A 24,158-nucleotide genomic window follows, 5' to 3' on the forward strand; every position below is an offset into this window, starting at 1 on the left:
AATTCAGGTGCATGTAAGATTGATGTCTGGGAATTTTTTTAATTGAAAAAAATATTTTCTGAACTCGATTCAGTTCACAGATATTTTTAGGATGCGTGAAACTGTCTTTTCTTAAAGAGGTGATAGTGACTTATTAACCAGGCTGGGCTTCCAGGGAGATGAAACGGATGAGGTGCTCCCAGGAGTCTGACCGCACGAGAGAAAAGTGATTTAAGGTTGATAGTTTGCATTGTTTAGTTATTAAGTCTCCATCTGACTTCTCATCTAGCATCCAAGTCTAATGCGAATTTATGCAAAGAAAGGATTAAATGTCTGGGGCGGGGGGGAAGGGGGAAGCTTAAAACCCGAGTTGATGTTGACAATAGGTTCGAGCGATTCGAGGGCAGAACAGGTCGCAGTGATCGTAACATTATAGAATCACAGAAGAGTTCGGGTTGGAAAGGACTTTAAACATCACCCAGTTCCAACCCCCCTGCCACCACCAGGGCGCTCGGAGCCTCTTCCAGCCCGGTCTCGAACACCTCCGGGGACGAGGCACCCGCGGCTTTCCTGGGCAGCCTGTGACCCTCCCCGTCCTCCGGGAATCGGCGCACCCCGGGAGTTTCGGGGGGATCCCACGGCCCCCCAGACCGCGGCGGCGGCGGCGGAGGGGGAAGGGCTGGCGCTAGGACCCCGCGCGCCCCCGCCCTTCCCCCGTCGGCCGGGCCGAGCGAGCGCCAGCTGTTGCCAGGGCCGCTGACGTCACGCCCTGCGGAGGCGGCGATTGGCCAGGCGGGGAGCGGTCCCGCCCCCTCCCCCTCCCCCCCAGCCGTGGGAGCCGCGGGGCCGAGCCCGGCGCCTTCCCCTCAGCGCGGAGCCGCTGCCGGGCCGCGCGCGGGGCCTGCCCGCCACCCGCCGCCCGCCACGTCCTCGGGGCCATGGGCCGGCCCGCGCCGCGCCTGCCGCCGCCGCTGCTGCCGCTGCTGCTGCTGGCGCTGCTGGCGCCCCGCGCCCTCGCCTGGGACCCCGCCGACATGGAGCTCTTCGACCTGGTGGAGGAGGTGCCGCGCAACTTCTACGAGTTGCTGGGGGTGCAGCAGGTGAGCGAGGCCCCGCGGGCCGGGCCGCGCTGTCCCCGGGCTCGGCCGGGCCCTGCTCCGCCGCGGCCTCCCCTCCCTCCGCGGGGCTCCGCTCTCCTCCCAGCCCGCTTCTGGGGTTTTGTCCTCCCGGCCCCGTGGTCGAACGCCGCTCCCTCGGTACCTTTGTGCGTTCCTGCTGCCTGTTGCCCCGCTGCGCGTCTCTTCTTCTCCAAGCGCATCGGCAGCCGTGCAGAAGGGGCTCCTGGGCTGCTCCCGTGTCCCATACGTGTCCTGGGTATGGCCGTTCCTCATCTTTTGCTCGTTCTACCCTGCTGCTGGTTCCTTACCCGGGTGGTGCATCGCCCTGTGCCGCGGCTTCTGCTTTCTCTCACGCTTGCCGTGTGGTAGGCTGTGACCCTTTGCAATTTTCGTGCACCTGTAGTCGAGACGGGACTGTCTGTTCCAAACACTTTTACCCTGTCTTCGTTGTGTATGTTTTAGATGTGGTTGCTGGTTCTGCTGCCACTTGGCATCTTCAACTTCTGTCGCTTTTCCTGGCTCCCACCTGATTACCTTCATTGTCTGTGCTCTGTGTGGATGATATTGCTTGATCTCTCTTCTTGTATCTTAGCAATTTTGGCTTTTGTGTCATTCTTCCAGTCAGTATTCCTCTCCTTGATAATTAAATACGCAATTCTTTGTTATCTATTACTTCCCACAGTGTCCCCAAAAGACATTTTGTTCTTTGTTTCCTAGCACCTCTACGTTCTGCTGAGTGATCCTGCTATTTGTATGTCTTCCCTGACAACCTTAAAGTTTATTCTGATATAGTTCTTGTAGTTTTGAGAGTAATCGCTCTATTTTCAGGTGTATTTTATTTGCTCCGTGTCTACAAAGAGATAGAAGGTGTCTGCAATGTGTAAAAGTCCTGTTTTTGGAAACTACCAGCCGTTGTGAATGATAGTTGGAGGATTCTGAGTCAGTGTAATGTCTTTCTTTTACTCCTCCTTAGGCATCTGTTGTTAAATGCTATGAAATACCATCACGTATACAACACAGCAACAACTGCTACCCAAGTTTCACTTTCACGAGCCTAAAAATTCAGGTTTTAATTCCTCAAAGGCAATTTTATTGTTAGATAATATAGGGATACAGAAATTTGTTACAATAAGTGATGTTGAGATCTGTTACACAATTGTTTGTTAATACCTTCCACAATACTTTTTTTCTTGGACTGAATCTGTACCTTGCACAATAAGTTGAGCAAAACGTAATGTTAATTTTAGCAAGGAAATATTCTGCTTTACTTCTAATCTCAGTGGAGAGCTTGAATCGCTTGTAATGTGTGAGCTGGGGAAAAGTTGGTGGAAGTGCAACACAAATGAAAGGAAGTTTTGTTAGTTCTAAGTGTGTGGTAGTCACCTATACTGTCATTATAGCCAAGACTTGAAGTGTAAATAGTATTAGATTTTTTTTCACATGGAACAGAATGTATGTGTGAGTACAGTAATAGCCTACACTGTTGAAGTTAAGCTTCAATAGAAATTTGTAGGCATTGGAAGATGCTGCATAGGTTTATGGGTTCTTCCACACTGTATCCTTTGTTCCTGCTGCTTCCTTTTCTAGCTCTGACTTATACCTGAAGCTTGAAACAGGATACTGAAGCAAGGTTCTGACTTGCAGTGACTCACTAGGTAGCTGCAGCCGTTGAAGTTACTGAATGAGAAGGGTAACTGATCTTGTAATGGGGTCAAGGGAAGTGCACAAATCTCAGGTGTGCTGTATCCTACCTCGGATGTCTTAACACAAAGCTGCCTTTTACCATAATGTCTCTACATGCTGTTTGCATGTTTCTTTAGGTTTTATGCTATTTTTTGAAGTCTTAATGGACCTTACCACTGTTGTTTTAGTTGAGATGCTTTTGATTGGAATGCTGTGATTAACTTTTTGTAGTTCTTGTACTAGAGGTTTTATTCCCTGTGCTCAGGTGTTTTCCTTGGCATTTTAGTACAAGAGGGACAGCATGTGCATGACAATAGCCTTTGTGGCTGTACCTTTGGACTGTTTCATACTCTCTCATTCATCAAAGCTTCCTTTTCTCTCCTCTCCCTGTTTCATATTCCTGTCAATGTTTATTGCCCTGATAATCCTTTCTTCCTTCATGTACTTCTCCCTTATGCAAGACATAACTTCTGCATCTGTAACACGATGCTCAACCATGTTTGTTAACAGTAGTATATCAGGGCTGCCAGATTTTTTCTAATTATGTCATCTTGTATTTTGAAAAAAATATAGGGAATGACTCCAATGCTTCCTTAAGGCACTAAAGCAGCTTAGATTTTGATGGGAGTGTTGTGGTACCAGCTGCTTGTTGAACTTCATGTGTGATGTCAGAAGCTGATGTTGACCTCATCTGACAAGGTACAGAAGGCATTGTGGGAAGTCCTGTAGCTCTGTAGCGTGCTTTGATGGAGCCTTTAGTTGCTGGACTTTCCCCTGGTATCAGAGAAAAATTATTTTATTTTTGTTTTGTTTTATTGTTAGTCTACGCTTGCTTGCAGGAGTAAGGGATTTGCATTTTGTCTTTTTGAGGGCCTTGTGCAAGCCTCCTGCTGTTATTGAGTAACTGTCATCCAGCACTTGTGGGATGTTAATTTTGAAGCTGCTTGTAGTGTTTTCCAAGATGGGCGACTGATATAGAGGATGTTCTAGTGGAAGTATATTTTGTTGTGAATGTGGAATGACAGAGGGAGGGTGAGATTGTGACTGTCTTTGTTGTTGGAATAGCTGTCCTTAGTGCTTGACTGAGAGATCTACAAACGCTCATATAACTGTTGAGGTTGGAAGGGACCTCTGGAGGTCATTTTGTCCAACCCCCAAGAGTTAGGGCTGAGCACCTGTATTCAGAAGTATCTGATTTGTATCCAAGGACACAATCTATTTGTTAATCCATCATATCTGTTGATAACCTAGCATGTACAAGAAGTTTTGCATTGTTATATTGTTATTATTGCTGTTATGAACGGTTTAAGTATCACTTTGCCTTCCGGTTTCTTTGGTTGTTCTTAAATTGATGATGTAATTAACTTGAATGGCTAATCTAAAACCGTTTTTGATAGGTTTGACCCAGCAGAATGGGGAGATAAGATAACCTTTAGCCCATCTGATTACTGACGTTGTATCCAAATGAAGAAGATAGAATCATAAACTCTTGACAGATCAGATGTAATAATAATTTCAGTAATCACTTAGTATAGCCGGTTTCAAACTGATGAAGGGATCAGGACCAAATAATATTAATCTAAAACCTCAGATGAAGCAGCAGAATTAAACCAGAGACTATGCAGACTCAGTAATAAAATTACAGTGTCATCTGAGAATAAGAATTTGCAAGCATGTCAGCTTTCTGGAAGACTTCCAGAAAGATCTGGGGAGCTACAGACTTGTATGGTGGACAAATGAACTGATCAAGTTAATTTTATTGTCTCTTACACAGTATCTGATATCTGCATAAATACAATATGCTTTGGATGAATCAACTTGGCATCAGTTGAACCTGTACATCTCCTTGCCAAAATATGCTTTTGATTATAACTGTTTATATGGCTTCATAGGATTTACCTTCTCCTCTACTGTTTTTGGCTTGCAGTAAGGAAGGCACTATAGGCCTCTGAATGTCTTTTGAAAGTCTGTTAGATGATCTTTGGAGTCAAGGGATCCGTTTTCAAGAAATTTGTAGGAAACGTTGTTTGATGTGAAGATGTGTTAAGACTCACGAGCTGTGCTGCTAGAATTGGTGTGTGCAGGGCAGTGAGTTATGTGTCAGTTACGACCAAGGAATTTTTGAATGAGGCTTTGGCTACCCTACTGGTAATCAGATAACAGAACAGGTTTGTATTGAAAGTTCTGCTGGGCCTGTGCAGTGTGTGAAAGCAAACACACGAAGTTTCTTCAAGTGCCCTTTTAGGTTGTTAAAGAGGTCCTGGGAGCTCAAGTTCCTGAGGGAGAGTTAACATGTGGGTGGGGCTTGTTGGCCAACACTGTGCGTAAAAATATAACCTTGAGAAATGTTGATTTTCTGTATTGGCTTATGCCTTCCTTGTGGCACATGAGATTTATTTTGAAATAGGTCCTACTCTATTCCTGTGGCTTCACTGTAGAGAACTAAAAATGTTGTATCTGTGATTTGCTAGATGGTAGGTTTGCGAGATAATGCTTCAGCAGAAAGTCAGAACTGCGTGTACAGAACCTGGTTTTCGTCCTACAGCTTGTGAGACACTGGTATGTTAGCAACTCCCAAGAAAGTGCAAGATGTGAAAACCAAAGAGTCAGATTTCTTAGACTGTGGGAAGCCACAACCCCTCTAGACGAGCTGGATGTGTTGGGCTAATACACTCCTTCCAAGAACTCTGGAACGGAGAAGCTTTGTGTACCTTGGCAAGTAGCAGGGTCTTACAGAGTTGTGTCTGTAGAATGCAATGTCTGGTGTTGAGGAATTGATGTTGATACTGTTTGCGTTTCAGGGCTTTTTTGTTGTTGTTGTCATTGCTGTTGAACTAATTCTACTGGCTGCATGGACTCAATACCTGCCTGTGATGAAGTGTGCTTCTGGTTTTCCATCTAACAGTTCAGTTCTATCTGAAAGGAATCCAGTTCATCCTCTCCAGGACTGCTTTGCGATACGCAGTCAGTACAATAAAGAAGTTTACTTTTCGTGTGCACTTCTGATCTGCACTATAAAATATTAAGGTTGATGCACCTTTAAGACTATAGTTTATAGTAAATGACTGACACTGAACCTTACTTGCTGGCATTGCCCTGTAAGAACCTTACCAGGAATGAGCACCCTGACAAATTGTGTGGCTTTTATGGTACTACAAGTCACTATGAGAGACCAGAAAATTCTTAGTTGTCTGTCTTACACAAGTGTGTTGACTGGTGACATGCAGCACGTACATCACTGCAGTTCTAAAGTTGTGAATTCGTATGTTATATCAGTAAAGTTCTTGGGTGAATATTTGGTGACCTGTTTTTTAGAAAGAATGGCAGTCTCTGAAGCTTAGTGTTATATCATCTGACACTGCCATAGTTCTGTCTTTGAATGGGTCACTGTCTGGAGGGGGGCGGGAAATCTAGCTAAAACTATATTTGTTGTAGAGTGGGTTTTTTTTGAATTTTGAGTACACAGTGTGGTCCCCTCAAGTGGGAGGAGGCATGTGAGGGAGAGCTGTATCTAATCAAGGAATACTCTCAGGTCCTTAGCAAGAAAAGTCTACCTTTTCCCATACAGGTCTTCTGTCTCCCCTGGCAGACACTGTGCATGTCCCTGCTGCTTTTTAAGCTTACTGTATGTGGGTGCAGTGTTACTAAAATTGTGGTGCATGTATTATTTGCAGATGTTTTAGAGAAAAATCTAGGTTTGTAATGCTTCTTAAAGTCTTCTAAGCTTTGGAAGTACTTGATATAGTGGGATAGAGCTTCATGCGCTTACAATTATGTCGTCACTTTTTCAAATGATGGTGTCAAAACTATGACCTGTAGTCTTTTCTTGCTTTGTTTTGTAATATTATTTTGTCTTTGTATGACAAATAAGATTCACTATGACCTTTGAAAATCTTGTGCTAGGAAGTGACATGGAGTCATGTAGCAGCTTGATGTCCCAGTTATTCATGTTTGAGGTGTCAGAGCTGTTGAGCTTCTGATTAAACGTCATATCTAACGGTTTATGCCCATTTCAAGATTGCTTGCTACTTCTGTTCAAAGTATATATTAGGCAGGCCTAGTAGTTTTGGAAGGCACTAGATTTTAATGCACTGTCTAACATCAAATTAGAATTGCAACATCAGAATTCTCTGTCAGAAAGATGAAATACATTTCAACTTTCTTGTTCCATACTGTCAAAAAAAATTAACTTCTGTAATACACAACTAGGTGATTGTAGTAGCAGACCTTTATTTGGACAGTGAGGGATCTTAGTAATTCCTGAAACTGTACATTTCTTTTAAGTGATGGATGAGGGAGTGGTTCATCAAAATTGTTCTTTTGACTTTAAGGATTGGCTTCTGTTACGGCAGTTACAACCGAAGAAGTCCTTCAAAGCCCTCAAAGGTACTGTCAACGAGACAGTAATAGACTCCATTGCACTAGCTGAAACAAAAAATAGCATTAGAAAATCCAGATTTTTTTCTGGTCACTTTAGCTGTAATCTCAGCTCATTCCATAAAAGTAATTGTGTGTTTTTTCTCACTGTGTTAGAGACATAATCTGCATCATGGTTTTAAACTTCCTATTTGAGTCTTTTACTTATACGTGTAAGTGAGATTTTCAGCAATTCTGGAAAGTCTGCTTTTCATGAAAAATGTAAATAACTGAAATTGTGTTAGGTCGTTGTTGAGATTATTCACCTGGATCCTATCGAACATAGTTGTTCCAAACTATAGAGTAGTTTAATTGCTCACAAGAGTCACCACAGAGAACCCTTAGTGGTAGCTGCTCAGATTTGTAGCTGAGAATGGTGCAGGATATGCGGGTTTGGGTGGGTTTTGCTTTTCGTTTGCTTTTTTTGTAAAGTGCTGAACTTCCAGGTATGCTGTTGGTAACATAATGTAATCCATTCTCTAATTGCCCTGACACTTACTGTGTATGAATAACATTCTCTGATGTTTTTGTTCACAGTTGCTGCATTTAAAAATGATCAAGACATCTAGACTTGTAAAATTTGTATTTTCCATAAAAATGGCTTTTCTCTATGGTTTCCTATTAAATTTCTGCTTGGATGTTATCCAAGGAAATCCAGGGGCTTTTTGCTTTGATTGTTGGCTCCTTTTTTTAGACACACAAATGTTTGAGAGTCTACCATTGTGAACAGTTTTAAAGACATTTACTGTTAAGTTTCCCTGACAATTCATTCATGTACTGCTTTTCTGATTTCTTTCAGATTATATTTTTTCTTCTTTCTTGCTGCGCAGGAGGACATATAGCAATGGGGAACTACTATGTTTGGGAACCAAAGGGACCTAACAGTATGCAAAGTGCTATAAAAACAATCAGTCTGGAACTCTGCAGCAGCAGTAATGTTTTAGCTTTTCCCTCTATATTTCCACCTTCACTCATCATTTAAAGATGTATCAATAACAGCTTGATCTTCAAATTGCACAAATAAAAAATGGGCTGTTTTTCTTCCTAGAAGTTCTGTGTTTGACCTGTAATTCATTGAAGGCAATGACCTATTTCTTGGTGAGGAATGGTAGGTAACCAGGGCTGGTGGCATCTGGTGCTTACACAAGGCTGTATGTTTCATGCTTCTTTCAAATTCATCTCCTTTGCTGAAGTTCTCATGTATGTGCTTGTGTTAGTACCTTAAAACAGCCACATTATTAATCTAACATAATTTTGTAAATGACTTCCCAGTGGGATTTTTACTCTTTGACTGCTGTTGATTGTGATCATAATGTTTGTCTGTAAAGCTGTGAAAAATCTTGGAGGCAGCCTTAGTTTTATTCTGTTAAATCAAAAAACTTCTATCCTCTATCAAGAGTAATTTTACAATTAAGACAATAGGTGGTTTTATTAATTGGATCTAGAGAAAACTGTAGCTGTAAGGGAGGTATTTGGAGGTATCTATGGTGCTGTTTTAACTTCAAGTACTTGGTAAAATTTAAAAAAAAAAAATATGAAAATTCAGCCTATAAAACGTTCCTTAGTTGGGCTGGTGCTCCTTGTGTTCTCGGCAGAGCCAGGAACAAAGACTCTCTGGTGCAGTTATGCAGCAGAGCCAATAAGAATGAGAGTATAACAAAGGAGTTTTCATCTGTAAGAATAGGTCTGATATTAAAAGTAATAACAAGAGGAAATTAATATATATATGAGATGTTTTGGTTTTCCACAACATCCTGGTGGGCTAAAAAATTCATGCAGCATATGAAGACCTGTAGGTTTGCTTTAGATTTGCTTGTTAGTGTTTGTGCTTTTGCTTAGCCGTATGCCCATTTAAACTTTGCTTCTCTCAATTTTGTGTTTCTAAACAGTTATAATTGTTTTTATTTCTTCAGCTTAAAATTGTTTTTTTCCCCTAAATTATGAGGAGATTTGGGGTTTCTGGATTTTTCTTTCTTGTTTATTTGTCGGTCAGCCTTGTTTGGATGTTACTAGTTCTGTATAAAAGTGATTAGTAAACAGTCTTATGTATGTGGCAATGTGTTGTGCATGTAGTGTATGTTAGCTCTACAAACTGTAACACAGTTTGAATATAACACTTAAAAGCAGAGTTGTGTAGTACTGGGCTCTCATCCGATGGATTTACTTAAGTGCACATTTTCTTAAATGACCTGGTTTGCAAGCCTTACAAACTGTTCATCTTGATGCCAAACAAATGAATGGTGAAACGAGAAGAGAAGAAAATTCCTAACCAGTCCCTCATCTCCACTAGATCTGAAATTCTTCCTTTTCGGTGTTGATCTGGAAAACTTGAAGAGAACACCAGAAGGTGATGGGAGCTTTTGAAATAAAGTCATACAGCAATCGTTCTCTAAATAAAGGGAGAAGGAAGAACAAAGAGAGTCTTGCTTTTGTGTATGGGCTGCAGTCTCCAACACTGTAAAATGCTTTTGCTTGTTGAAGGAAGCATTTAGTGCTGAAAAGAACAGGAGAAATCTGTGAAGTAGCATTATCACACAGATTTAGAGTGAAAAGCTTCGCCTTTAAGGGGTGGTAATTGTTTTTTTACCTACCCTTGAAAATATCTGGAATGATTCTGTAGTCTGATCAATGTTTTGTTGATTTTCAAACTGATTTGGGCTAGCTTTTGTATATAGTAATCACCATTTCCTAGTTTGTGATTCTTATAGTGTTCTTTTTTGGGATATAAATGCTGTGATGGGAGAGCAGAAGAGCTGTATACCATTTAATTTTGTGATGGTCTACAATCATATAAGTAACTGCTTTACTGGACAACATGTCTAACAGTGACTACTAAAATGTAACAGTAGGGAAAAAAAATCTACGAAACTTCATCCTGTATGGAAACCTCTTCTCATTTCCTATTCATCATTCCTATTCAATGGAAAGAAAATCTTATTCAATTCAAGCACTGCTTTCAGTTGATTAAAAATTTGAAATAAAATTTTTTTCCAGCCTGAGTCTACTTGTCTGTTGAATTAGAAAGTATTTCTTCTGTGAATTTGTAACCTGTGTGTTTTGAGGTTTCTGTTTTACTTAACATTTTCCTCTATTTCTGCTCCAGTAGCTTTTCAACACTACAAGCTACTCCAGCAACTTTCAAAACAAAATAGTGAATTTGAATGTTGGGCTGTATCCAAGAGTAACATTTTAACTGTTGAAGTACAGATTGAGGGTATCAGCCAATCAGTTGTCTCTTGCAGCTTACAATACTGAAGGAACAAACTTTTTGTACCTAACTTGTGTACTATGTTTAAAAATTTAGTATAACTGACTTACACTCATTTTCAGTTACATAGTACAGAGTTCTCATGCTGGAGCACGCAAGTACATTTAGTAACCCTATCTGGTCTTGATGTTTTCTGGTTGAGTAATACTAGGTGCCTAACCAGAAAGCTGAGTTAACTGCGGGGAGGCGGGGGAACCCCAGTCCTCTGATGAACAGATAAGGACTAACCTATCAACGAGTTACTGACTTGCTAATTTCCTTAATCACATCGATTTATGCCTTTCACACACTTAGAATCATTGAATCATAGAATCATTAAGGTTGGAAAAGACCTCTGAGGTGATCCAACTGTCAGTCCAACACCACCCTGCCTACTAAACCATGTCTGAAGTGCCACATCTACATGTTTAAGGTTTTGAACACCTGCAAGAATGGTGACTGTACCACTTCCCTGGGCAGCCTTTTCCAATGCCTCACCACTCTTTCAGTAAAGAAATTTTTCCTAATAGCTGATCTAAACCTCCCCTGGTGCAACTTGGGGGCACTTCCTCTCATCTTAGTACTAGTGACTTGGGAGAAGAGACCAACACCTACCTTACTACAACCTCCTTGCATGCATTTGTAGAGAGGGATAACCTTTCTTACTTTACAAATGATTATGATTTATAGACACCTTAATTTTCAGGTTGTGCTACAGACTGCTGGTTACTAGCTGAAGTAGATCAGTAGCTTACTGATTTCCAAGGCCCTGTGATTCATTGGTTGAAAATCACTGTCTACCCTCTGTGTAGTTAGACATTATTTTGAGCACCGTTCCTGTGCAGTAAGATATTCTTTTTGTCGCTAGAGGTACCTACACCTGTTTTCTTTTCAAATTGATATCTTTTCCTCAGTGGTGTCATGCAGTATGGCTTCTGAAGAGGATTTATTTTATAAATAAACATGTTTCAGTTAAGAAATAATGTGTTTTAAAAAAATAAACTTATTTGCAATTGAGAGTACTAAACACTTTTACCTTGCTTGATTGCAAATGTTTAGTAATAGCCTAGTATTATATCTCAAGCAATGCTTCTTGGTGTCTGTGAGGGCCTGTTGCCATTCCCTAGTCATTTTCGTCTCCAGCTAGGGCAACCTTCCATGTCAGCCACAAGCTCGTTAGATGTCTTTAGGGAGTGCTGGATGTTGTCAGTGTGCTCTGTTTTCCATCCTGGTTTCCTATCGTTTATAACTGTATAACTCTTTAACTAGTAAAGCTAGTGGTGTGTGAACCTAGCCATGCTTTGCAGTCCATTCACCCCCTGCACCCCTCAGCCTCCACAGGTTTTTATCAGTAACATTGAAAGGTTCATTTATGGTGGTACCTTTCAGTCAGCTGGTGCTGTACAGTGGGCTTGGAGAACTGTCAGCAATGCATCTTGGATTGCTTAATGATTTGTAATTGCCAGCTCTAAGCTCTGATCTGGGTAGGCATGGTTTAGTTTAAGGTGACAGGCTTAGCTATGCTGAATCTTCTCTCTCACTTTTTTTGCCAGGTCGCTTGGTTTGGCATTCTGTCATTGGTGCCTGGTATGTACCCAAACTGCATAGGGTCACCCATGAACTGTGAGATTTGACTGCATGCTCTACTCTTCATTTTGACATTGAAAGTGCTGAATAAAGCCAGTCCTGGCATCAGTTCCTCAGCAGGAGTCCTTTCAGCTGCAGATTCTCTGCCCTGAAAACTGGCCATTAAACCTTGCTTTTTGAATCCTGTTTATAAATTTTCTATTTGTAAGTCTCTATATGCTTTTTTGCAGTACTGGGTTGGCTTCTTCAGCTGCAGGTCTGCAACTTTGTATATAAATTTCATTCAGTAGTTTGGGGTCAAAGCCATGGTCTGGCAACTTCTTAGCATTTAATTTGTCTGTGTGGAGTAATATGTCTGTGTATTTCAAGATGAGTTAGCTTCTCTTGAACCGTCTATTGCAAAGAACGTGTTGGTGTGAGAATCTATTGAACATCTCCAACAGGAAAGACTCATTAAATGAATTATTACATTGCACAGCTATAGTTTTATTCTTGAATGAATCTTTTGATAGTTTCATTATTAAGCAGTCTGTAGCTAGCGTCCTGGTTTTGATTGCATTTAAAGAGGTAAGAGTTTTGAAAATCAAACAAATTGCTACTCTGGTTTGTTTGGATAACAAGATAGAAGGAAGTAGTCAATGTATTTTTTTAGGTATACATTCCACAAATTGTACTAGAACTGGCTTCTAATCCACCATATTGCTGTTGTAGTTATTGATCATTAGAAGGAAGAATAGCTGCTGTTACGTAGTTTTCCTGTTCTGCTAACTGCTACACATGTATGATTAAAGCATATTTTCTTAGGAACTCAGACCTTTAACAGAGATATCTGGAAGGAGTTCAGAAATATATCATCTGCTTCTGGTCACTTTGCTTTAGTAACTAGCATTGACTTTGTGAAGTGTCAGTCTTGAACAGTTCTCTTTTCAGAAAGAAAACTGGAGAGCTTGGGTTTGTATTACTACTTGGGTTAAGACTTAAGCAGAGTTGATTTGGGTTCCCCTTGCCCCCTTTTGATTCATGGTACCTTTATGCCATAGTAATTCTCTAGATTTATTATTTCCCCATTAAGGTTCTTACTGTGTCTTACAAGTGTATTGTTTTGGAAACAGTGATAGTATTTTACTCTTGTTATGCTAATTTTAATGGTACCACTTACTAGCAATGTCTTTGCTCGGTCCAGTTGGTTGCAGCAAGATTTTGGTATTGTTCATTATAAAAAGCACGGTGAAACTTTGATTTTGTTATGTTTCCTATTGATTGCTAACATTGTGAGGAGAAGGACATGACAGCTTTCATGAAATGCCTTTGCTTCTAGAAGTTTTTAAAAGGTAGAATCTTGCGAAAATAAATTCGTAGCAGGGAATTTGTCTGAAATGCAGGAACTTTAACTGAACAAATGAAAACTAAAAATTGTATTGAAGAAAATGTATTGAATTTTGAGGGTTTGGTTCAGTTCTTTAGCATAAAATAAAATTTCTTTTTCTGCTGAATAGAGTTGATTTGTTTGTTGTTCAGGGACCCGATAAACTCATATGTCTAGGTGCTATCTAAAGTAATTAAACCCTGTATCTAATCCTACCCGTTGCTTCCGTGGTGTGCATACACCTTAACTAATGTCAGGAGATACGATTTTAGTGTAGACTTGGCTCTTCGCTAAAATCTACATATCTGAAATGATGCACTAGGAAATAAAATTTGAGAATCCAAAGAAACAATAACTAGGAAAAAAGTATGGGATAATGAAAGACTAGATAAGATTACATTTTCTGGGAAGTCCAGTTTTGTGGGTATGATATACTAGGTGCAGAGTTCAGATGGACAATTTCACAGGAGAGCTGTTGGGTGGCAAAAATTTGGTATTCTGATGTACGTTAACAGCTGGACCTAGGATTGTCTGTGTAGGCTTCAGTTTGTCATAGTGCGACAGCAAACTGCAACGTATAGGTGCAATTAAACATATAGTGCTGCAGCTGATATTTGTCACACCTTAGCTTTATCTTGATTTTGGGGTAAAACCATAATGTTTAATTCTGTCAGTCTATGAAGAAGTACGTTTGAGTAGACTGTATTTAAATCCAAAATGTTTAAGTAATACAGTGTTCTGCCTATAGAAGGGTTATAGAGAAATGCTGTTAAACTAAAACTCATACCCTAACAATAGAGAACTTTAATCTTGGTATTACACTTCCTATTTTAAAATTTGAAAACATTTGTTTGCGTTCATTTTGTAGTATCTGAGTCTAGAAAACAGATTGGGACACTATTTTTGTTTAAAAAATGCTTTTGAATATATTGCCATTTTGCATCATAGCATGCCAATTTCTTGTTAATGTGTTTGTGAATATAAACACTGCAAAATATTGAATATGGATATCCATGTTTCCTTTCTAAAAATATAACTTTTTCTTATGTCTGTCCACTTTCCTCAAGGTTCAGATTTTTAAGGAGATTTTTTTTTTTTAAGAAAATTTGTTTGATATTTAGAAAACTGTTAATGGGGACGTGGTATGTTAAAACCTAAAGAAAACAGAAGGTGGTAAAACACGAGTTTCTTCGCTTCTGGAGTATGCATTCCCATGGCTTCTGTGCTCTTGTCTAACAGATTATGTTGAAGATACTCTGATTGAATTAACAATATCCCATTATTATGAGGGTATTGGTTATCCTGTCTGCTGTCATGAGATATGTGAGCTTTACATGACAGCTGGTTAGACGTGATCAGATGGATACTATGGCCAGGGAAGACAGTACTGGACTAGGTTGGTTTCCGAAATTGATTTCTCAGTCAAGATAGAATTGTGTCTTGATCAGGTATTCAATATTTTGCAGTCGAGATACAGAGTATTTCCCATTTCAGCTGGAAAAGTAGAATTTGGTATTAGCATAAAACCCAACACCTCAATCCCCTACTCCACTCCCCCCCAGTCTGCACAAGGTTTGCTTGTGCAGTCCCAGGCTGTTTGGCTGCAAACCTTAAAAAAGTGAGTGTATTGCAGTCATTTCCATTCTTCATCTGAGTATCAGATTCACAGGACAGTTTAAGATAATTGTTTGGTTATTCTGAAGGGGTAGCTTGCTCAACCAGAGGCACCTTTTGGACTCTCTGCTGGTGTAGGGATAAAAAAAAATCACACAAAAAACCCCCACCACCCACCTCCAAATTTTTTTGTTGATGGATTTGGGCATGAAGGTAAGAATGACTAAAGGGCTGGTATCTGGTATAAGTAGGTAAAACCAGAAAATAATTATTAAACTCTCATGGTAAAAACTTGGCCTTTTGACCAGCTATGTAATGAACACAGTATGTCATTTAAAGGTGAGATCATATGAAGCCTGAAGTGGCGGTCAAAAGGAGAAGGAAAGACTGCCAGAAGGACGTTGATTGCTCGGATGCATTAAGAACAAAACATGAAAGAAAACCAGCATGTTGTGAAATGTAGGAATTAACTGGTTTCTGCTCAAAATATTTTTTGGGTTTTCTTGTGTGACTAAATTAATGTACATGCTGCTAATTGCCGTGCTTGGCTATAGTAAGAGTATTTGAGATAATTGTTCAGTCTAGAAAATGCTGTTCTGACTCTCAGCCCCATGCTTGTGCTCTGACGATCTATGGAATGTCAGTTGCAACAGATTCCTACACTGTCAGGAGAGACCTTGAAAACAGGACTCATTTTCACTAGGACTTGTCTTTTGATGACTTTGTTAAGGAAAAGCATCATGACAAGAGGTGAAAAAGTACTCTAGATGAGTTATACTAGTGTAAAATCTGTCACTTAGTCAACTGGGAGACGATGTGGGACAGCACTTTGCCAAGTTCCAACATAATAGGAAGGAAAGCAGGAGAATCTAGTGGAGCCTGTATGTGCTTGGAATGGCAGGTTACTCCAGGGGCTTTTCTTATGGTCACTCTTGTCAATTGCCTAACAGGCTCGAGCTCTTCTGTATTCAATTTTTAAGATAAATATTGAATTGATGATTTTAGCAAGAAGTATTGCATGTGTTCCCATACAAATGTTCTAAAATTGTATTTCATTTCAAGCATCAGTAATCTGGAAAATGTACTGCAGTTGCCAATACAGCCCAAGGAAAGGAGCCAATCTTCAAAAGAATAATTGAAAAATCTTTTGGTAACATTTTAGGTTGCATCTTGCTTATTATGCGGTCCTTTGATTTCTGTTGGTCATTTGTAGTTATATTTGGATAATGTATGCAAACCTACACCATTTTGTAACAAAGCTGGGTCCAGATGGTGTTTCGGATGAGTTGATCTTTAATTTCTAGGCCATAGCCTTCCTTCTAGAGTCCTTCTGGGTATGATATTTCTACCTCAATAAAGAAGGGAAAAGGCAGGTTTTCTTCCAGGTACTACTAAAATAAAAACCAGTGGCTCAAAAAAGGAAGCAGGTACTTGCCATAGACTTCTGCATATTTTGTTTTTGTTGCTCTTCATTATTTCCTTTGCCCAGAAAAGATGCAAACAAACCCTCAAAATGAATGACCTGTGCTGATTTTTTAATTCTTCAGTCTCTTCATTGCTCTTTAGGCTTCATAGCAGATCTGTGTAGACCTGCCTACCAGGGTTTCATTTTTCTAGATTAATATCTGTCAACAGGTTTACAGTTTCACTGGCGTTTGCTCACTGGGCATCATGGAGATTTTTTTTCTGTAAAAAAAAAAAATCCCTGTCTTCAAGTTCTTTACTATGCCTAAAGCTTTTTTTTTTGACCAACAAAGCATTGTTGTTGGGACTGCACTGGCTATTTTTATATAATGAGGGCAGTATATAGGGTCCCTGGTGGCCACAGCTGAGAATTGCTGAACTAGCTGTGATGCTTGAGCACTGTTATGGCTTTGTAAATACATCTTAGGAACCTCCTATGTTGCAATTCATGGTGGTTGTCCATGTAGCCCCTGGCGCTAATAATTATTATAATTATTCTCTGTTCTTTGGTAACACTTTCCATGGCTTTTGCACTAGCTTTTTTTTTTTTCCTAATTTTCAGGAACTGGAAGAGTGAATGGTCTGACAGTCCCCTCAGTCCTGCTTTAGTACATACTGTACTTTATCTTCTCATTCCACTTTTTCCTTTTTTGTCTCCTCATTAAGAATGATGGTTTTCAATCAGGGATACTATACAGGGATATCTGTAACTTTTAAAGCATCTGTTCTCTGGATACTTCTTTTTATCTCTGTATTTAGTACATACATTTGAGAGATCTGCAGTAATGGTGTTTGAGAAGAAAAACTAAAGATATTTTTAAAAAATCTCCAATGTATTCTACTTCTGTTTGTCACACTTAATCTTGTAGGTCATCTTTTCTCTTTGTGTGGTTGGTTTGTTTGTTTTTCGATGTATTCCTGCTGCCATCAAATTTTACTGTGGCTTTCACTGCTCATCATAAATTCAGTCCTTTCTTTCAGCTCAGGAGCTAAAGTGGTTGTATGCACCCTGGTTAACTTACATTTCAATTACTTCAGGAACAGCCTCTTTGTCTAATCCCTATGCTTTCTGTAACTAAAATGACTGTCTAAAATTGGTTTTGGCTTTTCAGTTGGACCTCAAGATTGAATTGCCAAGCAACACAGCATTGCTGCGAGCTTAAAGCTGCATGTTATATTCCCTTTTTTATTCTTGCTTTTTTTTAATCCTCACATACTTGTTGTTTGGTGGGTTTTTCTTTTTAAATTTTGCCAGTGGTCTTTTGTTTGCTTGTTTTTTCCTTTGCTTGTTCACTGATTTCTTGGCCTTTTCTATTCAGGTTTTGGTCTTTTCTTACTTGTGTTGTTTCTGAAGATCCATTTTTACTTATGCATCTAGGTATCAGTTCTGTTCTTCCTTTCCCAGCGTTGCAGAAGAAATAATTGTCCTAAGTTTCATAATATATACTTCCATGAGTTGTGGCCATCTCAAGTCATTCTCCAACAAATATTTAATGTGGTCTCAATTTGAGTATGTGGGTGGTACACCAATAATTATTTTGAAAGAGGATTTTTCACTACCCTGTTTGACAATTGCTGGTCTAGAAACAAAGTGTCTTTGGACGAGTGGGCTGGGTTTCAGGGCCAAGCAAACACAGAAGTCAGATCTTTCAGACTGACCTTTTCCAGCTGGAAAGTTTACCTCTCTGGAGATTGCTTTCCCAATGGTGATGTTTTAGCAGACTTCTTTGTGTGAGCATGCTTTTCAGCAGAGAGCTTACTCTGCTGAGTTAGAAGTAGGTTAAGTGGGCACCCCGTACTTATACAGCACAGATTTAATCTGCAAATTGGTAGATACAGGATTTGATAGAAATAGTTCAATAGTTCTCTCCTTACCAATGAAGTATTGATAACGCTTATAATATCTCTAGTATAGAGAATATTTTATTTTCTGTTTTAATTCGATAACTATTCCTTTTAATGTTTTTCAATTTCTGTAACAGAAGTGGAATTCTTAGGTTCCATTGCATGTGCTGGTCACTGTTCTGTGTAACAGGACAGCACCCAGAAGTCTATGTACTTCGCCTTCTGCCATGGACCAAATACACAAGTGGAATAATTGCTGAATTGTAGTGAAATAAGGTTGTGTGCAGGGAAGAGCAGATAGAAACAGTGAATGCAGTTGCACTGTTTGTATGCTAGGAGGTTTATTTTAGAGGTATTCCTGGTCATGAAGACCTTGTGGGGTTTCTGGAATTCAAAGCATTGTATGTGGGAGTGATGGGTGACCGTGGGAGGAGTTGTACTGTGAGTCACTCAAGGAGTTGAAATTGAAGTAATCAAGGTCTTGAAGCTTGGCTCCATTCTGTTACTTTATTACTTCTTTTTCCTATTTATTTGATCTAGACAAACCCTCCCACTTTTTTGGTGTATTGTGTGCTTGTTTCCCTGTAGGATGGTTTTGATGTAGAGCACTGGGACTTCTGACATAACAAATGTCCACAGTTGATTACAGCTGTAGAGCATGAGGGGAAGAGACTGACATAGCTGCATACTTGCTGCATTAGACACTGCTGAAGAGATGGGCTGCTGTTTCAGCCTTGCTTTTGAGATGCTGCCAATAGGCAACACGAAGTCTGAGGAGGCATTTATGCTGTTCTTTCTAATTATGCTACGGTATTCTAAGTGCCAAATTCAGTATTTTTGATGTGTTAAATGTTACATCTATTACTGCTTAGAATTTCTTCTATTGTGATGCCTTTTTGTTCTAAATATAATGTTGGGGAATATGAATGCAGATATTTATTCTGTCCAATTTGAAATAAAAATGAGCCTTATAAAAAGAGCTTTGAAACCATTTCTGAGTTTATTATGTGAGGCTTTGTAGTGCTCTGGAGTAGATATACCACAGCTTCAGTGAAAAGATCCATAAAGATTTTCAGCATTCAGCATTTATAATTATCTCTAGAACTATACTGATAATTTAATCTGATTATTGAGTTTTTACATTTTTAAGCTCAGTTTTAGTTTCTTACCACTTGATGGCAGTGAAGGAGCTAGTGTTGCCAGGCAAAGGTTCAGGGCAAGAACCCATTATGAATAACAAAAGAGGAGGTACAAAGGAAGCCTCTGACATTTAATATTGTTCACATTTCTAGGTGATATTACATATACCACAAATGACAGTAGGGGAAGAAAAGCCTCTAGATGGAGCTTCAGTCCTTCCAGTGGGGGAGAGATTTGTATACTCAAGAGGTTTGCTCCTATTTATAATAATTATTTCAAACAACAACTTCCCTACTTAAGAATGGAATCATACCAGACATAACCACTAAGTAATATGAATGCTTCTGCTATTACAAACATACTATATTTCTTGAAGAACATGCAATTTTTATATTTATCTTACACCTTCTGTTCAAATCCTACAGCCTCTCAACATTCTTTGGAATTCTCAGATATTGTTGGAATAAATTAAGGATCAGTGTAATTATTCAATTTTTTTAAAAAAAAGAAGTGATTGGATTTTACTGGTGGACCAAAAAGAGGAACCTGAAAAATACTGTTCAAAGTGGAAATGACCCTGCAGTATTTACTGTTTTGCAAGTTCTAGTCCCAGTGAAGAAGTGTTTGTTGTAACATTAAATATTACAATGCACGGGCGTGTGTCTGAGGCACTTTATTAGTGAAGGTTCTTTTGCACTTCCTATACCCATGTACACCTCTTGCCAAGCTGGTATGGGGAAATGAACCATGTAATGGCCCTGCTATAGTAATTGGCTCCACATGGGTGGACACTAGCGCACAGACAAAACCTTATTTGAAGTAATTGGTGCTTTGTGTAGGTACAAGGGTCTGTACATGCAGATTTATTTTGGATCCTGGGTCAAACCTTGGCATTAGTAAAGGTTTCAATTTCATGCAGTGTCTTTGACGTGTAAGTGATTTTGAATGAGTATCAAAAATGTCCATGCAAATGACAGCAAGCAACTTGATTGAGCTTGTTTGTTAAAATACACATGCCTGATATTTTGCAGTTATGTTTTTGATTGAATACTAAAGAAGGAACTTGGCTTGTTAAGTTTTGTGAAAGTAGAGTCTATTACTAATGTTAGAAAATATTAAAAAAGCAGATTGTAAGTTTGAATAATTATTAAATATCATTAGCAGTATTGTTCCAGTAGTCCATTGTAGGCAGTACTATATAAACTCACAGTTGAAAATAAGGGAAAATTTACTGGAGTTACCAAATGTTTACTTTGGTTTCTGATGCCCTCCTTGGTTTTAAATAGCATTCTTATTTTTAAAAAGTATTTAAGTGCATTATTTCTAGTCTTAGCTGGCATCTGTTAGCCTAATTGAAGGATTGCTGTTACTGGTTTAATTTAATGGCATCCAGAGAATACTTATTGGATAAAATTCAAGTTTATCTTATAAAATAAGTATCAAATACATAATCTGTCTAGCGGTAAAAAGAAAGGGTTAGAAGATGGAGTTGAGGGTAGTGCAGTATTTAGAATGATTGTTTCACCCAGTGGAGACTTATTTGCTGGAAATGCCCATGTGAGATAGTAGCGTTTCTTCATCTGTGGTGTTAGTTCCTATGTGGTATAAAACAGCGTTGGAATGAGTTTCTTGTCAATGCTGTTTGGAGCAAGATTTGTTAGAAGTCAATGAAATTTTATTTCATTATGTGATGGGGGTTGGCTGCATTTATTTTAACATCGGGAAAATCTTTGCTGCTGTGATGCAATACGATATTGAGAGAACCTGCTGCAAGCTTGTCTAGCTGCTACTATTCGATTTAGGGAAATCTGAAAACTACAAGGAAAATTATCATAGCATTTGGAACATGAAATCAATTTGGTTTAGGAAGTTAGTGTTAATCTTATTCTGTTTGCTTGCCGAGCTGAACAGTGTAATTGCCAAAAATCCAATGTGGGAAGAGTACATGTGTTTGTGCAAAATAAATATTCTTCTAGGTGATTGTCAAGAATTTTAGTAAATGAAACTTTTAAAATAATCTGGTGTGCTGGTTGGTTGTTGTTTGGTTTGATTTTACATAGCTGATGGGCAGTTTATTCATTCAATGATTTATGTTATATGACTGCATACAATTGCTACATCTTGTGTTCAACAAATCTCTTTTTATAAAATGGGGGGGAGGGTGGAAGGTTGGGCATGTAAAGCAATTCTTTGACATCCTGGAGGGTAATTAGTTTGTATTAAATAGTTTCTGTATGAATCAGTGCTGTAGTAGCAATTCCTGAGAAGCAATGTGTTATTTTTATTTTTCCTTGTCTGGCTGAGAATTGCAGATAGTAGCAAAGGTTTCAATTTTTAGGTTTCATCTCTGTTAAAGTTGGCAAATTCTTTGATCTTTTAAAAATAGCTTGACTTTTTTTTTTCCGTGATAACACTTCGGTTGCTTTTGCCCTGAAATTCTCTTAGTTTTATCTTTATATTAACTTTATCATTAAAACTTTGAAATTCTTTCATGACATTAAAAGAAATGTTGATAGCATTTTTATTTTTCCTTGGCTGCTGAGCAAATCTCAAATGGTTACATCCTGTTTGGGTAGAAGGAACAAGTGAATTTTTGGAAAAGGTATAAAATTGAGCAATCAGTATATGGAGTAAATTTCCTTGAATATTACTGGATTGACTATTGATGTATATTCTGAACAAAGAATTAATTCTGTATCTGTAGGCAATACTTTGTCATTTAAAGTAAAAATGCCCTAGCAGACTTGACGATATTGTGGAGTTAATTTTTACCTTAGCTTACGTTTTAATAGCGATGGAAGAGATTTAGTAATTCTGTAGTTAAAACTACTGAATTGGTGAAAATAATCATAAATTCCCCTTTTGTAGAGAAATCTTCTAAACAATTTCATCTTACTTTATTAGAATAGTAGAAAAAAAAGCAGATAAAACTTATCACCTAAAACCATGTAATCATGAGCATTTTGTGTTGAAATGTTTAGTGAGAGCAGAATCACTATGAAGAAATATGAAGAACTTAAAATTGCTCATAGAATTAACTCTTTATGTTTTTGTTTTATTTTGCTCTAAGAGCCTTTCAGAATTTGAATTTCATTGTGTTGCAACTCATTAATTCAGTGAGCACCAAGTTTTTTGTTCGTGTGCTTTTATTCAGTTTTCACCTAAAATTCAGACCCAATTAGGGATTTCTGGAGACTCATTCAGTAAAGAAAGAAAAAATAATTCCTTTTTGTTGTTTTATCACTAAAGCTGTTTTTACTTCTTGAGTCTGGTTTTATATGTATCTCCTGTTAACAATAGCGATTAACTGATAAAATATCCTTGACTTGTTGATTTTTAAAAATATTATTCTTTTCACTCTTTTGTACAAATATTAATATAGAAACTATTGATATGGAAACTATTTATAGTTGTATCTTGGTGGACCGTATCCCAATTTCTTTTTGTCCTTTCCTCATTTTTGAGAGCTGCTTCTCTGCCTTAGATCACTGCTTGTTCTTATCTAGCATTATTAGCTGAAAATAGGCAAGTGGTTGGGAAGACCTTTTGAAAAATATGTTGGAAGTCTTTCAGGTGAGAAACATTATGTAAAGTATGTATGTTTTTAGATGATAACCTATGTATGTGTGTGAAGTCTGTCTACATTAAGATGGTTATGGAAATTACCTCATTTCAGTTTTTCAAGGAGTGTGCTATGCTAAGAGTCTTTTATAAACAAGACTCTCTCATGCAACTCTGAACAGAAAGATTTTCTTGGGTAAGATGAACCGTTCTCCATATGTAATGTTGTATTGCTTGTAAAGGTGCCTGTAATTTTTCAGTTCATGGACATTTAAGTCTGAATCTAGATCTATAAATATTATTGAATAAAAGCTTAGTGTGCCTGTCAGTTTATTTGGGAGCATAATTCTACCAGTGTTTAGGTAGCAGTCATATTTGATTCCCATGTAAGTACGTGCATGAGCTGTAGGATTCCTGGAGCCAGAATTTTAATTTTTAAAATAGTTGTTTTAATTGCATGAAAATTGTTTGCCCTGGAAAAATTCTTTAAGTTATTCTTCTATTCTTACACAGTGCAGGACACCCCCCCCAATCAAATAGAAAATACATGAAATATTATTTGACAAATAGGACTTCCTAAACATATTATTTTTTGAAGAAAAGTTTTGGATTATTCATGTTTATTCAGCTTGATGTAGTTTGTCTTCCAGCATGTATAAGTCTTTTTAATTCTTAGTCAAATGTTTTGCAGTAAATGTGGTGATAAAGTGAGGTAGAGGTGGTACAAAAGCATTGCAAATGTCTTGTTTTGATAAATGCTAACAATGCCATTCACACGAGCAGAACAGTTCTGATATATTTATAACTTATGAAAACGTGCCTCACAAGATATATTTCAACAAGATTCCAAGCAGTGCAGATAAAAATTTTTGCAGTAATTTGTGGTCTGAAAGTAGAGATCTCCATTTGTGCTTCTGGAGTACCCTCGTGTAGGGAATTTCTACATAATTGTTAAGGAAGAACTTTGTTGTACCATAACAGAATTGGTAATTAAAACACGTAGCCAGTTTCTGATGTGTCTGCCATTGTTTTTAGAATCTTATTACTTCCATTATACTTGAGAAATTTTGCAAGGTGTTGGGTTTTGTGCTGCTTTGTCTTAGATGATAAAAATAAGAAGTGCTTGGTAAATACTTCT

At 38.5% G+C, this 24,158-nt stretch overlaps 1 protein-coding gene across 1 annotated transcript in view; it reads left to right on the forward strand.

The window, feature by feature from the left end:
• Window positions 1–917: 917 nt before the first annotated feature.
• Window positions 918–24,158, forward strand: part of DNAJC1 (DnaJ heat shock protein family (Hsp40) member C1) — a 106,193-nt gene continuing 82,952 nt past the window's right edge. Inside the window, exon 1 of the mRNA XM_069859482.1 lies at window positions 918–1,079. Within this exon, the coding sequence (XP_069715583.1) occupies window positions 918–1,079 (162 nt within the window). The remainder of the gene's footprint in view (window positions 1,080–24,158) is intronic.

The sequence above is a fragment of the Phaenicophaeus curvirostris genome, chromosome 6, assembly GCF_032191515.1.
Source record: "Phaenicophaeus curvirostris isolate KB17595 chromosome 6, BPBGC_Pcur_1.0, whole genome shotgun sequence".
NCBI lineage: Eukaryota > Metazoa > Chordata > Aves > Cuculiformes > Cuculidae > Phaenicophaeus > Phaenicophaeus curvirostris.